Source organism: Littorina saxatilis, linkage group LG9 (genome assembly GCF_037325665.1).
Source record: "Littorina saxatilis isolate snail1 linkage group LG9, US_GU_Lsax_2.0, whole genome shotgun sequence".
Lineage (NCBI taxonomy): Eukaryota > Metazoa > Mollusca > Gastropoda > Littorinimorpha > Littorinidae > Littorina > Littorina saxatilis.
Genome location: NC_090253.1, coordinates 56,699,797 through 56,725,906, shown reverse-complemented (window position 1 = coordinate 56,725,906; position 26,110 = coordinate 56,699,797). Strand labels below are relative to the sequence as shown.

Below are 26,110 nucleotides of genomic sequence, written 5' to 3'. Positions count from 1 at the left end.
CACATGAAGCAGAAAGTGGCCAGGAACCACACGGTGGAGGATCTGACCTCCCTGACGGTGGACAAAGTGGCAGGAAGCCAGCCCGCCGCCTGCACCGTCCACGCGGACAAGACCACAGAGCTGTTCTGCCCGACACACGGCGAGAGCATCTGCCACCTGTGCGCCACGTCCCGTCACCGCAGCTGCCCGGAGGTCAAGGACATGGAGGAGAAGGTCAAGGACGCGCGTGCCGTGCTGGCGGAACTGGCGGTCACGCTGACCGAAGGGGAGGCCAGGCTGGACAAAGCCATCCAACAGCTGGACGACCACCTGGCGGAAACGGAGAAGCAGACCAAGAAGGCCGTTGCCGAGATCGAAGCCGTGTGTGCGCGCCTGGAGAAGTCGGTCCAGGACTGTCGTCATCGCCTGAACGAGCTGGCCCACAGCGCGTGCTCTCACGTCAAGGAGGCGGTGACGGAGACCAAGACGTGTCTTCTACAGCGACGCGGGAAGCTGACGTCACACAAACACGTGGTACAGCGCGTGCAGGAGGCCAAGAATCGCGACACTGTCAGCACCATGACGCCCGTGATGCAGACACGTGTTGGAAGCCTCGACTGCAGCGTCACCTTGCCCTCAGGCGCCAAGGTCGTATCCAAGGTGACCGTCGTGATTGACGCAGAGGCCGTGGCCCGTATTGAGAAAGAACTGTCAGGACTAGGTCAGGCCAAAGTCATGTCTGCTGATTTGGATTTTGGACTTGTTAGTATGTTTTTTCCCCATATCTGATTTTCTTAATGATCGCGCATTCTTTTCTGTGATGTTCCTTCTTTGTTTAACCGATTAACCAAGTTAGTAAACAATCAAAAATGAGGAAAATAACTGATGTCTAGCCCATGTTTAGTATGTGCATTTATGTAATTTTCGACCCCTAAATCAGATTTGTGAATTGAAAGTGTGTTGGCCAACGCACGGTTTTGTCACTAAGCCAAAACTCTTAGCCTGATATCGTTGAACAGGATCAGAAATGTCCCCTCACATGAACGTAGGCGCTGTGTCCGATCCCTATGTCTGGGGGTTGCAGAAAGTTTTGCTGCCACTTGGCAACCATCTGATTTTCACTCCTGAAATCATACGGTCGAAGTTTCTCAACTCCATTGAGAAATGTCGAATTTGCTCTTTTTCGCATAGAAACAAAAATTATTTTTAAAATAAACACCATGTTGGTACAGTGACACTTTATTGGGACTGTAGTAAAAGATTCAGTCTTAAAACGAAACAAAAAATACTGAGATTTTACAACAAAATATAGTGCAGCACTGTTTGGAGGATTTACAAACAATTGATAATAATTTCAAAACTAGATATTTTCCAGACCGATCACTTGTATGTACAATGTATGAAGAGTGATTTACGTGAAATATGTAACCATTTCTAGACAGTTCAGTTTGATGTGTACACTGACTGATTGCAGGTGCCAGTTTTGTCTTTCCATGACAACCACGGTGACGACATCGTACTGAGCAACAACAAGCAGACAGCAGAGAAAAGAGGGCGTGGCTGCTGTGATGGTATCGTTGTCGCCTCTCAGCCTATGATGACGAACATGTTGTACGAGGTTAGTCATTGAGCTCAGTGTTCACTGTGACGCTATCAGTGTGTTCACAGCTGTAATCCATTCAAGAAATATAGCTCTTTCTCGTTACCTGTTACCTGCAAATTTCATTCAATTAAACATCCTGTCCCCAGAGACTGTGCAACACTTCAATTAGCAATTTAGAGAATACTGAGCATTTTAAAGAACAGGTTATTTTTGTTTTTGTGTAATGTATGAATAGTTTTAAGTTGTTCTAACTGGGGAAGCAGGTGGCGTGTGTGTGTGTGGGGGGGGGGGGGGTGTGTGCAGGAATCGAAGTGGCAGACGACCATTAACCGCCTTGGGTGCCAATAATTTAGCGTCTAGCTGAAGTCATTGTACATTTGTAAGTACATGTACAACGAAAAAAGAAAAGTATAGATGGACAATAATGCTGCAACAATATACTGTCTTACAAAAATCATCACTTTGCACAGTATTAACTGTGATTAACCAGCACATAGCTCTGTACAGGACAAAGGTGATCAACAACAACTTTTACAACAAAGATCGACTCTCTTAAATACCCTGTGCCGTGATTATGCCAAGAACCAGGGACAATTGCCATTGGATTTTATTTTCATGTTGTGTGTGTGCCAAGTATGAGAGCATCCTTCCATTTCAACATTATACGTTAATTGGATCTGTGATCCAAACATGGCTTTTGGTCAATCGAGATGGAAGTTTATTCCACAAGCCCGTATGGCGAGTGGAATAAACTGCCATCGAGATTGACCAAAAGGCATGTTTGGATCACAGATCCAATTTACATATATATCTCGACATTCACTGGTCTTAGGGTTTTTGTTTTCAAAGAAGAAAGAAACTTGCTTGAACACGGACCACTTCTCCGAGCAAAATCAACAAACCTAATCACTCGCATTCCACCTCAAGGTCTCGGCCAACCAAGACTATGGCATACTCGCAGCAAAGCCGCCGAATGGTACCGTAAACCAAGAATAGTGACGTAAGAGAATAGCATGTCGTCTTTTGATTTGGAACGTGACGTGTTTCAGAACTTCTTCTGGACAACTCGGATGGTCTTCTGCGAAGTGGTTGGCACGAGATTCTTTTTCTTCTTCGACAGTTCATCCTCCGATACTGTGGCAAAACGTTTAATCTTTTTTTCACTTTCGAGTATGCGGACGACTGAACTTGACCGCGAAAAAGTAGTCCTTTCGGAATCATTACGCCGAGAGAAAGGGAGAATGTACGTTCTGGCTCACCGATTCCGACAGACCCTAAATATTAACGCAAAATAGGCTTCTGGACTAAACTTTTACTAAAATGAAACATGCGACAAAATCAGAAAAATACTGCATAAATCCATACAAAAAAAATACAGTAAAGTAAGGTTGTTTTGAACCAATGCCGGGTCTGTCGGAATCGGTGAGCCAGAACGTACATTCTCCCTTTCTCTCTGTGCAACGCTAAATTTAGTTTCCATTGAAATATTAACTAGTTGCAGCCAGCGTGCGTATTGATCCAATCTGCCCGTTCGTCGGTAAGCCATAACTACCGTATTGATCTGGTAAAAACAAACAGCAAGCCTGTCTTCTATATTCCTCCAATGGCAAGACAAGATTAAATCATGTGTTGGCAACAGTTACGTCACTTCCGCCCACCACTGTCTGTTGATAACAACCCGATCTAGTTTGTGTTGTTAGCAACCAGGCAGACCTGTCTCGCCATTTCGTATTGCGGTGCTGTTCTGTGAGGACGTGTATGTGTTTCAGTGAAAAAAGTGCTTAATTTAACAAGGTGAATGTCGCAGAATTAGAGAAAGAGCTTCTTGAATCGCAAAATGTTCATCAAGAATTGTTAGATTATTCTAGGCGGTCAACAACTTTAATTCTACCTGACATGGAACAAGCTTGTAATGTCCCACTACCAGCGCCAACACCATCAGAATTTTGGACAGAAGAAGAACAGCATGTACTAGAAGAGAATAGAAAATATTTTGAGCAGATGGCCTTAATAGCAGTTAAGGCTAAAACAGAAGGATTAATGAGACTGCCCAAAAAACCAAAAAGGAAGATAGAAGATTTGTTCAAAGAAAAAGACGGAAAGAAAAAGAGAGTAGAACCAACAACGCCAAATGATTTACATCACTATCTCGTTTCAAACCAAGCAGATGTTAGCCATGCTATATCCACAGAAGCTTTCACAAATGCTTATTTTGCTCAAGCAGAAAATGAAAAAGATATTGTGGAAAGACTGCAAAAAGGGATGAGAAATCTCAAAAGACAGGACGCACAACAAATCTTAATTTACATTCAGTTTGGACAGTTTTTGATTATGTGCAAACAATGGCAGGAGAAGCAAAGAAAAGAAGGGAGAATGAAAGAAACGTGGGCTGACTGGTTGAAAGCAAAAACTGGCTATTCCGATGTTCATGCGCGTAGACTACGCGCCGTTGCTAGATCGCTTTATGCATTTCCGCGATTTACCACTGTTGGTTTGCCAATCAGTTTTATCATGGGCAAACTTAAACAAATCGAAGAGATGCTCCAGATCGAAGAGTACAGAGAGTACTGGTCAGAAACGCCGCATATTCCTGTCACATCAGAGCTCCAACAGTCCCAGTCTTAGACTTACAGTGCTTGTTTGTGCGCAACAACAGAAGTATCACACTGCGCCTGCACTGTTAGACAAGTGTTTAAATATAGTAACGATCATGCATGTACGGTTTCAAAAATAGTAATGACGTGATTCTAAATATAGTAACGATCATGCATGTACGGTTTCAAAAATAGTAATGACGTGATTCTAAATATAGTAACGATCATGCATGTACGGTTTGCTGCGCCTGCCCTGCTTTGGCTGTCTTCTTAATCATCCTGCTTCAACACCCTGCTTCAGCTGTGTTATTGGTTTTGCTTCACTCTGTTTCAACGCTTCGCTTCACTACGCTTCACTACGCTTCACTACGCTTCAATATTTAGGCTGCCTTCGGGCGGCCGCCGAGTGTTAACTTATTCAATTGACTTGTTTATTTTATTCAAGCTTTTGATAAGTGTACTTGGTGGCTGCTTTGAAACTCAACAAAGCCTACTAACTCCCCTTTCACAAACACTTCCCAAACGCAAGCAACGTCCTCTCCCCCGCTGCAGTCAAAACAAAGCTGTCATAGCGGGTTTTCCCGATTGACAAAAATTCTTATTACACACTCAGACTATTTGAAGCCGCGTTTGTTCTCCAGTGGCCAATTGCATAAGAATATTCTGGTGATGAATAAACGCGCTTTGTGTCATTAGCATCTAAAGATTTCTTGTTTACAATAGTTGTGTTGATCTGATGAAGCGCGGAACTGATCTTAGGGTTGTCATGGTGAAACACTCGCTTCTGAAACAGTGCTTCCTTGTAGTTATCATGCGATATGCTCGACTTTACAACCTGTTTGCTTACACCCTTTGCTTTTTTAACCACCCCTTTCTCACTTGCAACACTGTACATCTTTGCACGCAATCCAACATACTCCTTAATTATCTTCCCATTCATTTCATCTTTCATCTTTCCAATAACCTTCTTGTTAACATTTGAGTGCAATGGTGATTCTTTAGGGTAGTCGCAAGTGTCATAAAAAGAATCTTTTCCTTTTACTGCAGGACTTTCAGCTTCTAGATCTTTGTAAATGTCATCCGCTGGAATGTCAAGTAAGAATGAATCTGTGTCTGTGTAAAGTACTCTCGATTTGGGATATCTTGGTTTCAAATAATCATACAAAAACTCAAGCATCAACAGTTTTGACAACTCTAGCACAGTAAAGCCTATGAATACTGGTTTGTCAAGCTTGACTACAAGTTTTTTCATTAAGATACCATACAGCTGTTCATGAAAGTATTTAAAGTCTTGATACTGTGGTTTGGATGTCAGCTTGATGGCCTCATTTTCTCTTGTAACAAGTCTAACATCCTTTCTCTTGTGTGGGTTTTCCATTGTCTTACCAAAGCAACTGTTGTTCATCAGTTTAAAAAAGTCTTTCTCTGATGCATCAGCGGCTTTGGTTCTCAGTTCTGTGTTTTTCATAATGTAAGGTTTCATAAACTGTTCTTGATCAAATAAAATTATACGATGAACAGCCTTCAAAATTAATCCATGTCTAATGTAAAACTGTAACAGTCTGTAGTGACACACATACTTCTTTTTGTGAAACAGATTGGGCACCAGCTTTGGAGGTTCTCTTGGGTTTACTTTTAACCTCTCAGCCGCTAAAGGATAATCATTATGTAGATCATGAAGTGATAGTGGATAGTCTAAGTCAACTTCTAGTATCCATCCCTTTCGACTGTCTGGGCCTGCTTTTAATATTGTCAGCACAACACATTGTGAAAATGGTCCTGAATAGATCTTAAAGTTCCGAAGTGGAAGCGTCTGACACATTGCCCAACCATACAAATTGTTTGCATCTAGATACATGATGTAATTAGAAGGTTTCATAGGATCAAAGTCGTCCAAGTATTTGTTGTTGGCTTTGCAGTAATTGTGTGAAGCCATACTGATTCCTCCACGTAGTCCATTTTCAATCATCTGAAGTGTAGGTAGATCTGATAGCAAGTCAATCTTTACTCCTGTAAATCTAAGAAATGCATCCCAGCTCATGCCTGGTGCAGATATGTAATGTGAAGGATCTAGATTGTAGTGCTTCATACATGTTCTTCTGTAATTCTCAAATATATCTGCAAGTAAACAAACATCAGCCAACAAATATTGATCATGATAATCACCCATTGTATTACATCCTAATTTATTCCATGCAGTCTTAGCGTGTTCATAGTCTTCGTCACTTATACCTTTACCCTTCAGCCGTGAGAAGTAAGCATCCTTTGGTGGTAACTCATCTTCATCAAACCTCTCCCACGAATCCATGTATTCATATGGATAGACTCCCTTTCTAACTAAGTCACTGTCAAAGTACTTACATGTGATTGGGAAAGCAGTTAGTGATGAAGATAAAGACTCAAGTGTTCCCATCAGATGTTGAGCAGAATCGTAGAAGTGTAAACTATTCAGAGTAAAGGCCATGTACTTTTCTGAAGACTGCGCAATGCATCTTGCTTTGTATTCATCAGTTACTGCCTGCATGATCAGATGTGAATCATAACCGCGCAAGTTATGGAAGAAGATTGGAAGCTTCCAAGTCTTAGGATCAAACTTTAATTGTAGATTACATTTGCTGTGTGCTGCTCCTCGGAACTGCCCACTTACATGATCATGATCTCTTACTATTGGATTGTCTATGTTTGGTGTTAGACTTTGTTCGCATATCCAACACTGTGTGGTAGAGTTAAACTGTTCTTGGTCTTCAGGTTTCATAACAATGTCTGAAAGATTCAGTTGTTTGGAGCAGTCATTTCGCACTTGGTTCATTTGCTGTAAGAAGTTCTTTGCTGCATTAGGTCCTCTGTACAATTGCGGTTTAGAATGTTTACCATCTGAACTAACAACAATAAATGCATATGAACAGACTTGATGATTACTTAGAGTTACTGTTTTAGGTAGGTCTTTTGGTAAAGGTCCTTCATATGGCACAATGATAGATTCAAAGTCAGCATAAACAACATAAGGACTTTTCTGTAGTTTGCATACATTCTTAAAATACACTTTGCTGTCTGGCGGTGGTGTTGTTAACTTCACAACCGCATCATCAACGCTCTTACAATGTTGCTTGTGTATAAGTGCTGCATGAATTGATGGAATACGCAAGAGACATCGCCTACAAAAGTCTTGTTTACTATTGTGATTGCTTGTGCTCGCCATCAGTCTACTCATTGTACGAATCAAAGTGTAATGATATTTTACACCATCAGTCATTAGTAACATGTCAACATGGTTAGTATCACAATCACCAATCGTTGGTGAGTTCTTTGATATTCTGACTGGTTTCAGTTCATCTTCCTCATCCCACGTGTAAACATTTACGGTGATGGGTTTGTTTTGCTGTTCAAATTTGTCAATGCTTGTAATGCTGACAGGAAATTCAATACCAGTAAAGTTTAGTTTATTTCTGTATGCATGATAGTTAGACACTCTTTCTGCATTTTTCTTTACACTGTACAGTCTTGCCAGAACACACCACATAAAACATTTGTCATCATCATTCTTTATGTTCAGCACAGCACGTTTTTTGACAAGAGCAGGAGGTAAAGGTATGTAACTTCTACCTCTGATGGGGGCAAATTTACTTAGCTTCAATTCTATTTTTAGAATTTCACCTTCTGACCATCCGGATCCTTTCATCTTTGCATCCTCTGCAGCTTGCTCAAACCGTTTCATCATTTCATCTGCCCAGTTTCCATTCAATTCTGCCATAGAATTAAGTGCTAGTTGTCTGGTTGAAACATGAACTTCTAGCACCTCATCACTGACTGTTTTGTATTTTATTAAACTGACTATCTGCACTTTTACTGGAGGTTCAATCAACAAATTGTTTGGAATTTGTTCAATGGCGTCTTGCACACTGGACTGCACATTTTGAGGATCCGTTACTTGTAATTCAACGGTGTCAAATACTGTCGATAAAGATTCTAATACAGAGTCTTCCATCGCTGTGAGTTTGATTTTATAACTCAAAATAAAAATATAAATCAAAAAAATGAAGTTGCTTAGAATTCTTTCTCAGAGCTTCCATTTTTGTTAACACTATAAAATCTGAAATAAAAAATCATTTAACATTTGTACCACGTGGAACTAATTGTAATTCCTCTTTTACAAAGGCTCTTTGCGGTGCTGGTTCTCTCAAGTAATATATAGGTGGATTTGTCTCTACTACTCTCTTGATTTCATGAATGTCAATACTCCAGATTGGATCCGTTGCACGCTTCCTGCTGTCACCCTCAGCTTCACCGGGTGCATATAAATATCTGACTTTCTGATTGAAAGGTAGTAATGCTGCTGGTGTTGTTGACTTTGGAGCAACAGGTATTGTTTTTTGTTTGATTGCATCAACTGGTCTTAACCCTGTAGCTTTAAATACCTCCAGATTCATTGCTCTAAGTACTGATGGTAATCTTTTGACCCATTCAGTGTTACGCAATTTACTTTCTGTGTCCAAAAATTCCTGATGGTACTGATATGAAAACAGTTTTTCTGCCAACTGTTTGTTAAAGCTCTCAACAATAGCCTGTGACCTGTGGTTTCCTGGAATACCTCTCTTCACTGTAACATGATGTTTTAACAGAAGCTGGTTGACAGCTCCTTTAAACTCCTTACCATCATCGCACTGAATCATTCTGGGATACTTTAGTGGTCCACGTCTGTAAATTTCTTGCAGGGCAACAGCTGTAGCTATAGCACTTTTCTCTGTCAACGGTTCAGCATCTTTGTATCTTGTTGCAACATCAACTACAGTCAGTGCATACTTATATTTCTTCCTTCTGACTGTGTCGTGCGGTAAATACAGCAGGTCTATTTGATGAGTGTCATTCGGTTTAATGTTAACAAAGTGTGGTCGTGTAATTTTTCTTGGTGCAGGTAAATAGATCTGCCAAACTGCCTGCTTTGACAACCATTTCTTTGCTATATCTTGAGAAACACCTGCTGCGTCACTGAGCTTGTCAATAGCAGTTCTTCCTTTCCAGTATCCTTTTGGGGAATAATATATTTTAGATAACAAAGCATCACTCATGGTTTTTTAAATGACAGAATATTAAGATTTGACAGCACGCGCAATAAAGTAAACAACAGCCATACCAATAACAATGAAAACAATCTCCCCCATTTTCTGCTCTTCTGAAGGCTGATAAAAGTCACCCAGTTTTGGAGGAGCACTTGTCTTCATTTTTTTTCCAGTTACAAGATAGTATTCTTGAATGGCTGCATCAACATTGGCAAAGGTTTTGTTTGCATGTCCTTGCTGCCTGAGTTTATCATTCATAAAGTCTAACTGCGCAATTCGTTTCTTCTCGTATTCATCCTGTGCTTTCGCCAGTTGTTCCATGGCTTTGTTGTGCCTTTCCCTCTCTTCACCATTTTGCAGTTTAGAAAACAAATAGTTGCTGCCAGAAAATGCAAGCGCATTTACAATCGCACCTCCCACCATCATAACCAAGCTAGCCATTTTATTGTCTTACATGTTTATATTTTCTGGAATAATTCCTTGCTTCACCAGGAAGTCTTTTGTTGCAAAGGAAGCTGTCACAACACCAATTAGTTTAGCACCGTCTTCGAAGTCTAACTTTCCCAAGTCGGCTGGTTTCATTCTGAGGAGACTTTTACCCAGCATTGTGTAACCTACACTCAAGCCTCCAATCACTGCAGCGTGATAAACTAGATTAACTATTGTCTTTTCAGAACTCATTTTTATGTTATCAAAATTAAAATATTAAAATTATTCCATATGAAATGAATCCACTGCAGGTACTACTGTGGGCTTTTTTATTGTTTGTACTGCTTTGTTTGTTGGTTTTGGTGTTTCTGATTTTGGTGTTTCTGACACTTTATATTTGCCTTGCCAAAGTTTGTAAAGCAAGTATCCACCTCCTCCAACAACAGCTGCTACAGCTACTTTTCTGTATGATAGAAATGAAGATTTTAATTCTTGATCAGTTTGTGTGACCTTAGTCACTTCAGGAATGTTTGGTGTCTGCTCAACCTCAGACATAATGTTCTGCTTTGCCTTTTGATTTAACTTTTTTTGTCTGTTCCATTCGGCTAGTTTTTTTCCTGCTTCTACTCTACCAGGTTTCTTTGTCACTGTGTTCACTTCTGGTATTTTCGTCTGCTCCACTGTCTGCTTCAACTGATCTGTCATCTTTTTTATTCTGAAAATTAATGTGTTTGAAAGTAATTAATCCAGCAACAAATGGTACTAATAAAGCACCAAATCGATAATACAGGCCACAGGCAAGAGATTCGAGGGACTTGGAAACAACAGGGTCATGAGTTAGATCATGTGTTAAGTCTTCCTCCGAGTCGAGAGGTGTAAAATGTCCAAAAATCTTTGTGTACAAACCTATAACAGTCTGTCCAATACTTCTAACCATCTTAGAACCAAGCACTGATTCATACCGTCCATGATACTTTGCTATATCTTCTGAGGAAAGATGTTGTACTTCTTCCACAGTTAACTGCTGCCCAAGGTAGTGTTTTGTTTTTCCACAAACAGCAAGTGAATACAATCTTTCTTTTTTATCAGGTATAGTCCTACTGTCACAGATTTCAATATCTGTAGAAGTCTGCATCAGCAATTCATCACAGTTCATTTTATTTTGATGCAGAATAAAATAAAAATCTAGTAATTAAACTTGAGTAAGAACTTGGGTAGGAACTTAACAAGAACTTAGGTAGGAACTTGAGTAAGAACTTAGGTAGGAACTTAACAAGAACTTGAGTAAAAACTTAACAAGAACTTAGTAAGAACTTGACAAGAACTTAGGTAGGAACTTGAGTAAGAACTTAGGTAGGAACTTAACAAGAACTTAACAAGAACTTGAGTAAGAACTTAGTAAGAACTTGAGTAAGAACTTGACAAGAACTTGAGTAAGAAATTGACAAGAACTTGGTAAGAACTTGAGTAAGAACTTGACAAGAACTTGACAAGGATTTCTACAAACATACATACTGAACTGGTTGATCAGTTTTTAAAACCAGTTTCGAGTGCTTAGAAGATTTCAGATTATTCTTTATTCTTTCTCTCTCCTGTTTGTTTTCAATGACATCATTTTCTCGAAGACACTCTTCAAAACTGTCACGGTCCTTTGAATAGAACAATGTTATTGTTTTGAGTTGCTCTCTAAAGTCTTTCAGAACTGCATTGTATTTTTGTGTTAATATCCAAACTGATATTAATGCATGTCGTCCACTGAATGCAAGCTTTGCTAGTGCACTTTTCTTTCTAACAATGTCACGTTCTGCTGCACAGTCATCAATAATAAACAGTGTTGGCGTGTTCTGAAAAAGATCGAAATAATGCTCCAAGCAAACATTTAGACGATCAGAAGGATTTACAATAAATATATTTTGATCAGACCATATGAATTTTCTCTCCTTGTATGTTCTGTTATGCTTTATGGTTGGACAGAATATGACTATGTGTTCAAAGTGATTTATGTAAACAGTCTGTAATAAATCCAAAACATATCTTGTTTTGCCGCAACCTGTTGCCCCACAAATCAAAGAACAGTGTGGATCTTTTGGAAGAAAATCTAGATACTTCATTTTAACACGTTCAATAAACAATATCCTGTAATCTGCTTTCAGAGATGTTTAACTGCGCATCTGACACAACAAACACGTAGATCTTAACTGATTTACTACTACTCCCTACTTCCTTTTCAATTTGTATTGTGATTCCTTCTGATCCGTTTTCAATTCGCCTTCCACTTCCATGCAGTTTGTTGTCGTCAGTTGTTCTGAGATCCAGCCATAACGCATATTTATTTGTCAAGAAATCTTCTACGCCAACACCGTGTAAATGCAGATCTTTAGCCACAAGATCAGATGTTGGGTCTTTCAATCTTCCTCCAGTAAAGTACTTTCTTGCTTCATCATAGTGTTGGTATGGCAGCATGCCAGATGCAAATATTTGGTTTGGCTGCCCTTCAATTGTGCAATATACTCTATTGATTAGTGGATTGTAAAACTTTTCTATTTGCCTTTCATATGAATCTTTTGGTTCCTCAAACAACATAAGTATTCCCTTCATTGACCTAGCTGGTGTATTCAAGTTAATGTTCCAGATTGGATCAGCCTGGCTTTTTGAAAGTGTACTGTGATTCAACACTCTTTCATAATAGATAGGCAGCTTAGAACTGTACTGATTTTCTATAAGTCTAGCCAGTTCAGGATGGTTTACAACATCAAACTCTAAAGAAATTCCAGACACCTTATACTTTGCTTCCGGGTCTTGTGAAAGCATAACACGATCATAACTATTGAAAGTCAGGTCGTATGACAGCCTGTCACGCAATGCTCCTTGATAGAAGGGAGGATGTGAATTTATGAGTTCAAAGTCAAGTGGAATACAAAATTTGTTTCCAAAAGCAACATTGACAGCGTTATCTTTTTTGTTGTCAGCTTTATCTCCGGCTCCTATTCTAACTTTTATCCCATTGTCTGACTGAATCCCTTGAAACACTCTGTTTTTCTTTTCATTGTCAGTCAACCAATTATCTGCATAAACTAAAAATACATCTGCATTATTCAATGACATCACTTCCCGCCCTTCCAGTTTGACAGTAATCTTCCTCACAATTGCTCTTCCTACATTATAAGCCAAAGTCCTATTTTCATCTGAGCCAGATTCTAATTCTAATTTGAATGATAGTCTTACAGTGCCTGGTACAATAACATCGTTCTTACCTAGATTAGGAAACCTAACAGTAAGTATTTCATTCTGATCAATAGTAGAAGGATTATTTGTGACTATAACTGTTTGCCTTATTCCTTTTACCCCGAGAGGTTCTTTCAGCCTTCTGTAAGGATCAAGAACAGAACCGAACGATTGTGCCATCTTTTTTTATTTTCAAAATAAAAAATAAGTTACAAATGGCAGAAGGTGGATTTGAAGATTTATTTGAGCCAGCGGACGACATGAGCGAAGCAATCCCTTTGGTTCCCTACCATCATTCACTGCATTATGAGGTGGCACGACATGAACTTCTGGAAGGTAAAGTTAGAGATTTCTACAAAAGTTTAGGAGAAGAACCTGATGTTTTAGATCCAAACCAGTTCAAAATGGAAGCAAATCATTTATATACAACTAGCGATAAAGGAGAAAAAGTCCAACTTACATATAAATCTAATCCTGCTAAGTTTCTATCAAAAGTTTCACTAAAACAAAAACTTACTGCTAATCGACTTAGGCAATTAGATATTGTGCCTAGCACACGGTCATCATCTTCCCATGTTGTTTCCTTACTTCAACAAGCAGAACTAGGACTACCAACTGCTACTCAAATAGAATCTGTTCCATTGCAAGATCTTAATAAACTTGCAGAAGAGGCTGATCAACTTATACAAGAGATAGAGACTTCTTTTTCTGAGGAAACTTCACTGAAGACTCCACATGAACTATTACCTATGAGAGAAATAGAAGCCCTTAATCAATCACTACAAACCATCAGAGGTGAAATAGCAAATAATCTGTCAAAACTAGGTCAGCTGGATGAAGATATAAACAAAGAGAAACAAAAACTTGCTGATGCTGATGATTTGAACCTAGAACAAGAAGTAAAAAACAGAATTTCTAAGCGTTTAAAAGATTTGCAGGAGGAGAAAGCCATAAGGTTAGAAGTTCTAAGTAACAATAGAGAACAACTGAGAACACAGGTCAGCAGAATAAAAAATACAATTCAAAGAATCCTTTACGAAGACACAACTCTTGCTGAAAGAATTAGAACGCTTTTCAGAGAGCAGGGAATCACAATAGCTAGTATACTAACTGCGTTAGGATTTGCAATAAGCACATTAGTGTTAACATTCACAGGTGGCACTGTCACACCTCCACCTCCACCTTCACCTTCACCTCCATCTGATCCGGGATGGGTAAAGAAACAACTCAAACACATTGCAGAACTATTAAAGAAACTAGCAGCAAAAGCTTTGGATGCACTTCCAGGAATCATTGGTTCAATTGTTAGCTGGCTGTTATCTTTTGCAGGTAAAGTTGTTGGTTTCATGGCTGAACATCTCTGGACTCTAATAGTTTTAATTGCAGGTGTTCTGCTAACGAGAATAAAGCAAAAGTAAGCCTACACCCACTCCACCAATTACTAGAGCAGTCTTCTGCGATTCATGATCATCACTAATACTAACAGCTTGATCATCACTAGTGACAGAATGATCTTCACCTGCAGCGTGATCTTCACTTGTCACGCTTTGTTTCTGTTCATTGTGATATGGCTGTAACATCGTTCTGATTTCTGAATTCAGTTCTTCACCCTTTCCAAGCGGCTGGGTGTCACTAGCAATAATGATTTCATTGTTATAATTTGTTATTGTTCCAATCTGCAGCTGGAGATCAGAAGGTAACATGTAAAGGCCGTTACCAACAGCAAAGTCAACTTTTGATCTTGCATAACGGAGAGAGTCTTGATACCTTTTGATGCTGGAAGGCAGATCAACTGCAGAGTTTATGACATCTTCTAAATTTGATAACAACTGTTTCTGTGCACCAAACCCTGTGCTTGTTCTCATTATGTTTGATCGTGTCTGTGCCTGCGAGCCTAGCAAGCACCACGCATATGTTCGGATAGATTCATTGATCCTTTCAACACCTGATCCAGTGAAACCTTTGCCGGTGTCTAATATAAAAGTAGTCCATGCATTGTGGTGCTGTTGTTCTATTGATCCTAACTGTACCTGCACATTTGAAGAAAAAGATGTATGACCTGGCCAGTAATCAAAATTATACCTCCTGTGGACACCCCATAAATATAGTGTTCCCATGCCATGGTTTTTGTCTTGCTTTTGCCTAAAGTCGGTCTTAAAATCTATATTGAATTCATTGCAGAGACGCTCATACACTTTCATGTTTATCCTATTGTTGAATGGGTTCCAGCTCTTTTCATGCGGCATTGGTGCCTGAAGTTCAGACAAGATTCTCCTGCACTGATAGTAAACGTGAAATGTGTACACACACTTTGTCAGTAAGTTTGAATTATTCATGTGGTCTGCATAGGACACTCCACATCCCGTGGTTGCACAGAATATTGCAAAGTTTAACTGATTCTGATAGAACTGAATTGGGTGAGAGTTCCACATCTTTGGAACACTATCATTTTTGATTGGGGGATTTAGGTAAGAATGGAATGGGTCAGGCACTTTAACGCGAATGGATTGTGTTTCTGTTACAGCAAAGTCCAACTCATGGAAAGAAATAGTCTTTGGATTGTAATATGGTCCAGTTTTGTATTTAACGTCTTTGTTGAATTTATACTGACTCATTTTTGTTGTTGAATAAAAAATGTTTATCACACTAACAAATGTGAAGACTAGTGTGCCAGTTAAACTTGCAAACCCTATCAACAATCAAAATGGAGGAATGAAAGTTGCACTGCATGAAATTATGTACAAGGTTACTTGGTATAATATCAGTAAAAAAAAGGCTAACAACTGGGTTAGAATTAATGGTAAAACACATTCTGTAGAAGATGGTTACTATGACTTCTGCACTTTAGAGAAAGAATTGTTTGCTCCAGTAGGTATTACAGCGAGTTTAAATCATGCAAGTCTCATTGCTACTCTTACTATGCCCAAAACTAGAGAAGTAAACAGATCATTTGAGTTTCCAACCAAACTCCTTGATATGCTTGGAATTACAAATTTATACAAGGGAACACGTCCCATTGACATGGATGTTAACAGTGTACTGTTTGTTCACATGAGAGAGCTTAACACATCCTATAATCTGTTTAATGATCAGCGTTCTGATCTGCTTAGGATTCTTCCACCGAGTGATGCCTCTTTTTGTAAAATGCACGTGCCAACATTTAAGACACTTCAGTTCAAGGACTTGGAGGAAGGGTGTCATGAATTCCTACACATTGATCTGAAAAATCAAAGTGGACAACCAGTTGATTGTTTGTTTAACATTACATTGGAAATAGTTCCATAAAATATTGAGTATTAAAATGTCGAGTGGACCTACAATAGCTTATCCTGTTGCATGTTCAACTATAGAGTTGAAAGATTTAGCAGACGCTATCGACTTTGAGAGCAATGCTGAAGTTGGTGCAGTGTATGCATTCGAGTTTACAGACACTGGTCATTACAAGAGAAAGGAAATCGACGATGAAAAGAAACCAAGATTCCTCAAACTAGGTCAAATCCGTGATGTTAATGTACCTGATCCAATTGTCGATGACATATACTACATGTGGAAACATCAGAATAAAAAATGGGTACTTAGTCCTGTTATCAAAAAGATTGACTGGGAAATGAAGTTTGAATTTGTGAGTCCATACACTCTTGTTGGAAAAGACGACACATTCCGTAAGTCAATCAATGCTAAACCACTAATTGTTAGCCTTGTTCCTGCGATTAACAGCAGGGGAGAAGTTGCAGTTAAACCTTTCCATAAGAACAACTATCTCATTCACAGAAAACAAAGTGTTGAAAAGGACGCTGACACCATTGTCGATTTTATACCCAAGCTTCCAATAGGGCAGAATGCAACTATGATATTTGATATAGTTGTCAGGAAAAGGGAAGAAACCACAAACACTGTTCTAATGAGAGGAATAAATCTCAACTGGAGACCATTAAATGTTGAAGAAGTCAGAGTATTTATTGCTGTTCAAAAGGATTCTAACACAATAAAAAAACAGACGTCAAACCAAAATGTTGTTGTTAACGCAGATATAAATAATTTAACAGAAATAAGAAGTATTAATCTTACTTATCTTGATTTGATTGCTTTCTACTATACAGATAAGGTGTTAAGCAATGAACAGCTTCAAAGCTTAGCAGAAACACTGGCCAGTGAGAATTAAGATAAATATTTTATATTTTGCATTAAAAAGATGACTAGCAGTGTGAAGCTTTATCCTAATATTGATGAAAGTGCAGCAGAAAGTCAACAATTCAGACTGGCACACATTAGTAATATACAAAAACAACTAGAAGATGAATTAGAAAAATATTCTCGCGCTAGACGTAAGTACTCAACAACTTACAACAGCCTTTCTAATGCCAGCACTGGTTCTACTATCCTTGCATCAGCTGCAGGTGTAACGGGAACAATTCTGTTAGCTACCGGAGTAGGGACTCCAGTTTCTCTAATCCTAGGTGGTGTCGCAGCAGCAGTTGGTGGTTTATCATTTATAGCATCAGCTATAATGAAAAAAATTGTGAAAAAGCTTGAAAAACACGAATCCATTTCCACTCTTGCATCATCAAAATTGTCTAGCCTAAAACTGTCTATCAGTAAAGCACTTGAAGATTCAAAAGTTTCTGACGAAGAATTCAAACAGATACAAACAGACTTTGATGACTACAAAAGTAAGAAAGCAAGTATTCAAACAAAAACACGAGCTGAATATAACAAGCCACTCGATATAGAAGATCTGAAAAAGCAGTTTTTAAAAAAGGGGATTCAAATAGGACGGGAAGAAAAAGTAAAAATAGAATCACTTGTAAAGAGTTAACTATTCGTTTAGACAGTCACATTGCATGTATCAGATATAATTCTAACAGTGAAAGAACACATGAAGTAAAGTTTGTAAATGAGAGAGCGTATTGAGCTTAAGAATGTTGTATAAGAGAAAGGGAGAATGTACGTTCTGGGTTACTGATTCCGACAGACCCGGCATTGGTTCAAAACAACCTTACTTTACTGTATTTTTTTTGTATGGATTTATGCAGTATTTTTCTGATTTTGTCGCATGTTTCATTTTAGTAAAAGTTTAGTCCAGAAGCCTATTTTGCGTTAATATTTAGGGTCTGTCGGAATCGGTGAGCCAGAACGTACATTCTCCCTTTCTCTAGGACCTAGGTGAAAGCGAGGCTGTTCTTACAGTCGAGAGAGAGAGAGAGAGAAATACATGTCGAGACATAAAGAAACGATCAATAGCGTTGCCTTGTTCTGTGTCGACACATTTTATATGTTGAACTTGATATAAGTTACGAACATAATTGATGAATAACAGTTTCCACACAGCCAAGAAAGTACCCAGGCCGTTGTATTATTAGGTATGTGTAGCAGTTTTAGTAAAAAAAAAAAAGCCGCACTTCTTCCACTAAAAGCTTGGACAAATCCGTGATGGCTTACATGGTGGGTTACGGGACCAGACGGAGCCTATAAATATCGAAACTAACTTGTGTGTGCATGTGCGTACGTGCGTGTGTGTGTGTGTGTGTGTGTGTTTGTGTGTGTGTATTTGTGGGTGGGTGGGTGTGTGTGTGGGTGTGTGTGTGTGGGTTTGTGTGTGTGTGTGAGAGAGAGAGAGCGTGCAAGCATGCCTATGTGGGTGTGTGGAGGGGTGTGGGTGTTGTTTGTGTGTGTGTGTGTGTGTGGAGGGGTGTGTGTGTTGTTTGTGTGTGGGTGTGTGTGTGGAGGGGTGTGCGTGTTGTTTGTGTGTGTGTGTGGAGGGGTGACCGTGTGTGTGTTGTTTGTGTTTGTCCACGCATACGCTGTGTGTGCATGCATGTGACAATGTACGCAATATGTCTAGGTCATCTTGGACAAAAGAGACGCTGGAACTGGTTTTGTGATGTATACTGGAGCAACAACCACTCCTCCAGAAGCTCTGACACTGCCAACTGACGCTAGTGGATGGCCATCTGCCGTGGTCATTTCTCACAATGCTGTGACCGTGAATGGCGGACAGACGGTAAGTCTGAAAAGACCGTAAAGAAAGGGCGGGTACGCTGGAAAGGATGAAGGCTGTTTGTGCGATTCTGTTTTTGTGTATATGTATGTGTGTCTGGTGGTGGTGGTGGTCGTCGTGGTGGTGGTAGTTTTGAAAATTGAAAAGAAAAGGCCATGACAAGTTTGATAAAATCTTTGATCAAAATTTCGCGATTATAAAGTACCCCTAATTTTGTTTTTAATCCGACAGGTTAAAAGGGCCATCACTATCAAGCTACTGTCGGACAGTTAGTCCTCTGTTTAATGTGTGGTTCTGGAAATCAAAATAGGTTCATAAATGTTCACGTGCGAGGAAGTTACAATCTTCACAGCAATGCGTGTGTTCAAACCTCAACGAGGAATCTATCTCAACTCGTCAAGGTAACACGACTGTCGATAAGTTCACTGAGTCTGTCCGACCTGTCTTGAGGTTGACGCTTTCGCTGTAAAACTGAAAATGCTTCAAAAACTCAAAATATTTGAAGTCAGTCCATTTTCTCTATTAACTGGATTTTGTCAGCTATGTGATCGTGCATTCTTCTAGTTGCCGGACATTATGACTACGTTAAACACCAAATAAAGAAAGAAAGAAAGAAAGACATTATGACTCAGCTGAAGGCTCTTGTGTGGCGTCTCTCGGGCTCAAGTCGTCCCTAAAGAGTTGCCTGGTTCAAAAGCAGAACAAGAAATAGAGACTTTCTCAACGTGCAAATGGACTGGAGAACAAAACCACATTCTGCACGACTGCCTTTGGTTTTACCAGTAAGAAGTCCCGAAAGAGAAACATATAACTTAATCAAGAAACAAAAAGCTCTCAGACAACTCTGATATTGAAAACAGATGGAGTTACATTGGTGTGTGTCTTTTCAGCTGAACACCAACGTTGGACGGAAACTGAAAGACTTACCCGAGAAAAGCCGGGTGGGAGTGATGCTTGACATGAAGCGATCTCTTCATCTCTACATCAACGGTGACGACCAGGGTGAAGCCGCCCCTAGCCTGCCCGACCCCTGCTTTGCATTCTTCGAACTATGGGGTCCTTACAGACAGGTGAGTTTGTCGAATGAATAATTAGATATACTCTTTTCAGTCAGCACTTCATTATTATAACAGTGCCCCTTATTGTTGCATAATAATTGATTGGATAGGGTGTTTTTTAAACAAAGAGGAAACGTAAGATTCTGAAGAAAAGTCATCGGAAAGCTTGAAATATCTGTCATCAATGCTGATACATGTCTAAGCACCATGTGTATCATCTCCGACCTTCTGACTAATTGTTTGACAGTTTGATAATCAAATATCCTCCTGCAATTCAGCCTTCTTTAGCCATTTTAGACTAGTCCCTCTTTTGGGCGAGGGAAAGATGTAAAAAAGCAGATCGCTGCTTACTCGATTACCCTCGTTAAATAAAGAATTGTTCTTGTTGTTGTCCTTCTATCATTCTCATAGTAGCAATGATACTTCAGGTATATTTATGGCATCATTGTTACTTCTACACCGAACTTCAAACGTGATACTCTGAGGAAAAGTCTCTGGAAGACCTACAATTCCTTTCATAAATGAATGCTCACAAATGTGTGAGCACCGTGTTTATCATCCCGGACTTTCTGAATGATTGTTTTTCTGCAACAAGACACTAGCTGTTCACACAGTGCAATCCTACGCTGACTGAGTTTTAAAACATTATTACCATGCACACACAGTCCTGTTGAAAACAAAAGTTTGTAAAACTGAGATCATGAACTCGAAATAAGTGTGAACATTGCTTAATAGTTCTTCTTAATTGTTCTCATAAAACTTGCACCTCAGTTTTTACGTCATGATTTTTTCATTGCCTTTGTTTCAGGTTACTGCTTTACCTGTTCGACGCATACCGTGAAGACACCAGACCAAACAAAGAGACTGTTTCCATGGCAATGACTTTTGCTGGCGTTTACCATTCATGTCATTGGTGTTGATGTGATTCTTGTTGCGTGTGTTTTGTGTGTAACAACATAATGTTATACTTGAATGAAAACAAAGCTCCTGGTCTTCTATTGATGACTGATTCTGGAAAGGCATTTGATAGGGCTTTCTGGACCGTTAGATTTAAAGATAAGATTTGTTCTGCTCAAACAGTTTGCCAAAAGATGGGTTGCATATTGTGTGAAAAATATTAAGTCATAGATGTTGATTAAAAGAGAGGATTTTATTTTTGATTAAAGTAAGGTAAAGTCATGAGACAAGGCGAGGCTCTTATCTCCAGGCCATGTCTAGGATTTCTTGGTGTCGAAATGTTCTCATTTTCGGTACATCAAAATACAAAGATGTCAGTCAGTGTAACAACTTTAAACAGGGGAGTGTTCCTCTCACATTGTTCAGAGATGACTCCATTATTTTCCCTTAATATGAGTTAATATTGTTTTTGCGCATTTATTGAAACTCGGCAGTTATTCGGTTCACTTTTTGAATTATGAATGTTCACAAAATTGTAGTTGTGTGCACAGATTCCATATTCTTGTGTAGAATTACGCCAGAGTTTGATTTAAATTGAAATTCTACAATTGTGTACGTTTTTCACGTAATTTGTGTAGTAAAGTTGCACCGAATCGTCACAAATATAATGATACAATAAGAAATGCATCGCACTTTTTTCTAAAGAAAATTAACATATTACATATTGTGCCCATGCTTTTTTTGTTTTTGTGAAGCCACACACAATGTTCAAATAACGTGTTTTTTTAATTTTTTTTATAGATGAGTTTATCCAAGAATAAGGGTATTGTGCCCATCGGTTAAGACGAGAGATCGAAAACGTGACGAGTTTGCGAACGTTTTAATATCAAGAGAAAACAGTTCCTGTTTGGGCTGAAGTGTTTAGTTAGTACATGTATAATCTGGATTATAGCTGTTACCTTTGATCAGTTTGATTTCAGAACAAATGCATTGCTATGAAAATACATGCATATATACAGCCGTGAAAAATGTGTGTGTTTGTAGAGTAAAATGATACTAAGATCGTGGCGAATTTACATGTCTCTGTCTGTATATAATGTATGTAGAATTTTTGCTTTATCAAGATTTAGTTGATTCAGTAAGATAATATCAGCACGAAATCTTTAAAATGGGTAATTCATAAATTTAATTATGTGATTGATCGCAGTGTTAGTTATAATAATGAGGAAACAATCCTTTCTATTTCATTTCAGAGTTTGTGTCAGTGGCAGAAAATAAGGGATCGGAAATGGGGTCACACGCTTCAGAATATTTTAACGCAGCCAAAATGTTTAAAATATATTAATTGAATTTTTAGTTTATACCGACTGTTAAATTTCAATACAAAGCACATCACTGTACCCAGATGGTTTCTACAAAACCTCTTCTTTACACAACTACAGGCTATTAATATCACTATGCTTGCTAGTTCTCTTTAAAGGCACACGGCTTCCCATGTAAAGTGTTCTGCTCCCCCTCTAAGATCTAGCCAGGGTTTTGACAAGTAATAAGAACAATTCTGCATCTGGACATAGTCCACAACTCACCAGCTTGGGGGTGTTCTGTGCCAACTGGGATTTGCTTGTTTTGCATGTGTGTGTGTGTTTTTGTGTGTGTTTGTTTTGTTTATGTCTTATTGTTTTAGCTGACACCAGTGTTTGTTATGTTTATGTGTTATTGTTTTAGCTGACACCAGTGTTTGTTTTGTTTATGTCTTATTGTTTTAGCTGACACCAGTGTTTGTTTTGTTTATGTCTTATTGTTTTAGCTGACACCAGTGTTTGTTATGTTTATGTCTTATTGTTTTAGCTGACACCAGTGTTTGGTTTGTTTATGTCTTATTGTTTTAGCTGACACCAGTGTTTGTTGTGTTTATGTCTTATTGTTTTAGCTGACACCAGTGTTTGTTTTGTTTACGTCTTATTGTTTTAGCTGACACCCGTGTCTGTTTTCTTTACGTCTTATTGTTTTAGCTGACACCAGTGTTTGTTATGTTTATGTCTTATTGTTTTAGCTGACACCAGTGTCCATCTCCAACATTAACTCTTCCCCAAATTCTAACTCTGCATAGAAAGAAGTCAAGACGTTGATTGTTGGTACGTGTCCAAGCGGAGGGCATGGTCTTAACCCGTGTAAACACCTGGACCGGTGTGAGATAGCAAGCAGACTGTTTTCACGCCATGTAAACACCTGGACCGATGTGAGATAGCAAGCAGACTGTTTACACGGGAAGGATTGTGTTTTCAACTCACGTTTTTTTTTCTTGACCCTCTGCACGGTGAGGGCTGGACGTGCAGCAGCATGTACACTTGCTTACACTTAAACCTCGTTAATAAAGATGTCTTGTCTGCATGGTCTTGTCATGTTTTTTACTCTCTCTCTCTCGTTCTCTCTCTCTCTAGTTCTCTCTCTCTCTCTCTCGTTCTCTCTCTCTCTCTCTCTCTTTCTCTCTCTCTTTATCTCTCTCTCTCTTTCTCTCTTTCTCTCTCTGATTTCTCTCTCTCTCTCTCTCTCTCACTCTCTCTCTCTCTCTCTTTCTTTCTCTCTCTCTCTCTCTCTCTCTCTCTCTTTCTCTTGAATACACACACACACACACATACACACACACACACACACACACACACACACACACTGACGCAGTTGTCGCTTTTCATCATCACGTTTTCAAGGTTGATACACAATGTATGGGACAGCAAGGCACTGTGAAATGTTAATACATATCGTCGGTTTACAGAATAATGATTAAATCAAATGTAAACATACGTTTACATGTGAATGAAGGACAAGGAGGCAAATACAACCACATTTGTATAAACAAGTGCGTGGAGTCAGTGAAAAATCGCATGGTTAAACCCATCACAGAATGATAGCTAGCGATTTATTTGGCTTCTCACAACATTGTGGTTGCAGTCACAGTAAAGAGAGCAAGCGGGACGGAACAACCATACACCTCGTAGCCTGTTTAAATGTCAGTATATTCTACTAATCCTAATTCCAAACCGACCAGTGGCATTTGGAACAATTAGGATTTAAAAGGATAGTTGGTCATATACATTTGGTTGTAGTACTGAAACAATGTTGATGCAGTTTGCATTTCAGGCCGTGTACGTGATGACACTGCCAACTCGTTCTTGGCTGCGAGAGAAACATACAGAAACATACATCAAGCAGGGATTGATGTCCTCTATTTTTAAATCCAACTCACGTGCAAGTATGGTGCAGTTTGGGTGATTGCACTGGTATGGGAAAACCCGAAAACAGTCATCATTCGTCAATTTATTTCTATCTGAATAGATTACATTTTTCTATTAAACAAATTAGAAAGAAATTATAATGACAAAGCGCATTAAATATGGCAATGGCTAATTCGCGACAAAAACAAAGCTACTAATGTCTACGCCTGATTAATCAATCATTACGAACAAGATCGAATGAAGATCGAAAACAGTTCCCGATGCAATCAGGTGCAGTCATCGTTGTCTGTCTAAATAGTTGTTCTGTATTTTTCGATTATGTGAATAATTATATGGCTTTGGTTGAAAACGGACTCTGTGAGCCTGAATCTTGTTTAGACTTGAAACGCACTTCAGAGGTTCTGCACAGACTTCAACAGTTCATGCACAAATCGGGTCACAGTGTTCCCAAAGGTTCGCCCGCACTGTACCGGAAAGATCAACTTTGACCCACATCACGTGATCACAGCATATTTTACGTCACACTCTTCAGTGCAATGACTGCCGCCGTGCGAAGGTAGAACCTGTGTGGACTGTTTGTCACATTCGTGTCTTTTAGAGTGAATCATTCTTCCCAATTGTCGCTTCTGGATCATTACCATAGATTTATCAACTCCGTTGTCGACTATTTGTTTCTATAACTGCGCTCTGAGGCTGAGACAAGTTACGAGGTATGTCACTATTGATTTTAACGTTCAGGGAATTTCCGGGTTTACCCTACTTTCAGTTCGCAAGTTTCTGTTCTCTCTAGACCACACACTCATATATGCCTGTGATTTTGTGTGTGTGTATGTGTGTGTGTGTGTGTATGTGTATGTGTGTGTGTGTGTGTGTGTGTGTGCGTGTGTGTTGTGTGTGTGTGTGAGTCTGTGTGAATCTGTGTCTGTGTGTCTATCTTTCTGTCTGTCTGTCTGCTGCAATCTGTGTCTATGTGACACTTTACTTCACTTACGATCTCTAGTGCTGTATTCTGTCTGAAGATCGGCAGCAAAATCTGTAGCTCGGTAGACAATTTAATGCTGGCCAAACGGGGAAAAGTGCTGCAACGTAAGACTAGTACTCTTTTTGCAAGAACATTGTCGATTGAGCAGCGCAATGTTCAACATTCTTAGTCACGCACTCCACTCACAACGAGCTGACCCCATTCGGTAAAGCTAATAAAATATGCAGCTATGTCTCGATTTGGGTCACAGCGACCAGCGTGAATGTGACAACAACTTTGTTCAGTTCAGTGCTTCGTTCTACATTTAGCATGAGAAAGACTGTCTCTTTGTGGGAAGGCGGCGTAACCGGTGTCTTGTATTTGTTCAACAGTGGTTTATTTCTCGTTCGTTTTACACAGCCACTGCTACTGGTGTTACCGACAACGCGGCAAGGGTAAAGATACGGTAGATATGAATGAAACAAAATTAAAAAAATAGAAGTCAGTGCATGACTTGTGCAGCACGCAGGAGCTTGTATTCAAACACTGGACGATCACGGTATTCTACTCTTCTTTACCCTCACTGAAGTATTACAGTATATTCTAACTAGCATAGAAATACATTTGAAGTCTTCGCTATGTTTGGCTATGATCTGGTTCAACAGCACGGTAAACGTCGCAGGGCAAAGCCTGTCGATGAATTGATTATCGAACCTTTCGCGTACAAAGTCGATTCTGCATAGGTTCGAATATTTAGTTAAGTTAAACGGAGAAATACCACAGTGTGGGTAAAGGAGTGAGAGACTTTGGTTGACCAATGCATTGATACAAGCTCCTGTGATGCAACAATACGACTGATACACTCCGTGAACGCAGAAATTCACGTGCCTGTACTGTCTTAACATTAAAATTTACTTATTCATGATATCAGCCTCACGGATCATTGTAGGCATGTTTAACTAACATTCTCTATCCAATAACATCCTGAGGTCAGTGTATTGATACACCTTAACTATTTGAGAGCAAAAACTGTATTGGATAATAGTAATACACAAAATAGACACTAACCTTCAGCA

General features: G+C 39.3%; 2 protein-coding genes across 3 annotated transcripts in view; both read left to right on the top strand.

The window, feature by feature from the left end:
* Positions 1-23,231, top strand: part of LOC138976563 (E3 ubiquitin-protein ligase TRIM33-like) — a 57,277-nt gene extending 34,046 nt beyond the window's left edge. Inside the window, exons 2-6 of one of the 2 annotated variants that reach the window (XM_070349407.1) lie at positions 1-741; positions 1,454-1,597; positions 18,730-18,888; positions 19,776-19,955; positions 20,752-23,231. The exon at positions 1-741 is cut by the window's left edge and continues 399 nt beyond it. In XM_070349407.1, coding sequence (XP_070205508.1) covers positions 1-741; positions 1,454-1,597; positions 18,730-18,888; positions 19,776-19,955; positions 20,752-20,784 — 1,257 coding nt within the window. In that variant the 3' untranslated portion in view covers positions 20,785-23,231. Of the gene's footprint in view, positions 742-1,453; positions 1,598-18,729; positions 18,921-19,775; positions 19,956-20,751 lie in introns of those variants that run through there. The other variant, XM_070349408.1, reaches the window with a different exon arrangement.
* The window catches only part of LOC138977285 (neuralized-like protein 4), a 118,481-nt gene that overhangs the window by 70,669 nt on the left and 21,702 nt on the right, over positions 1-26,110 (top strand). The window lies entirely within an intron of this gene.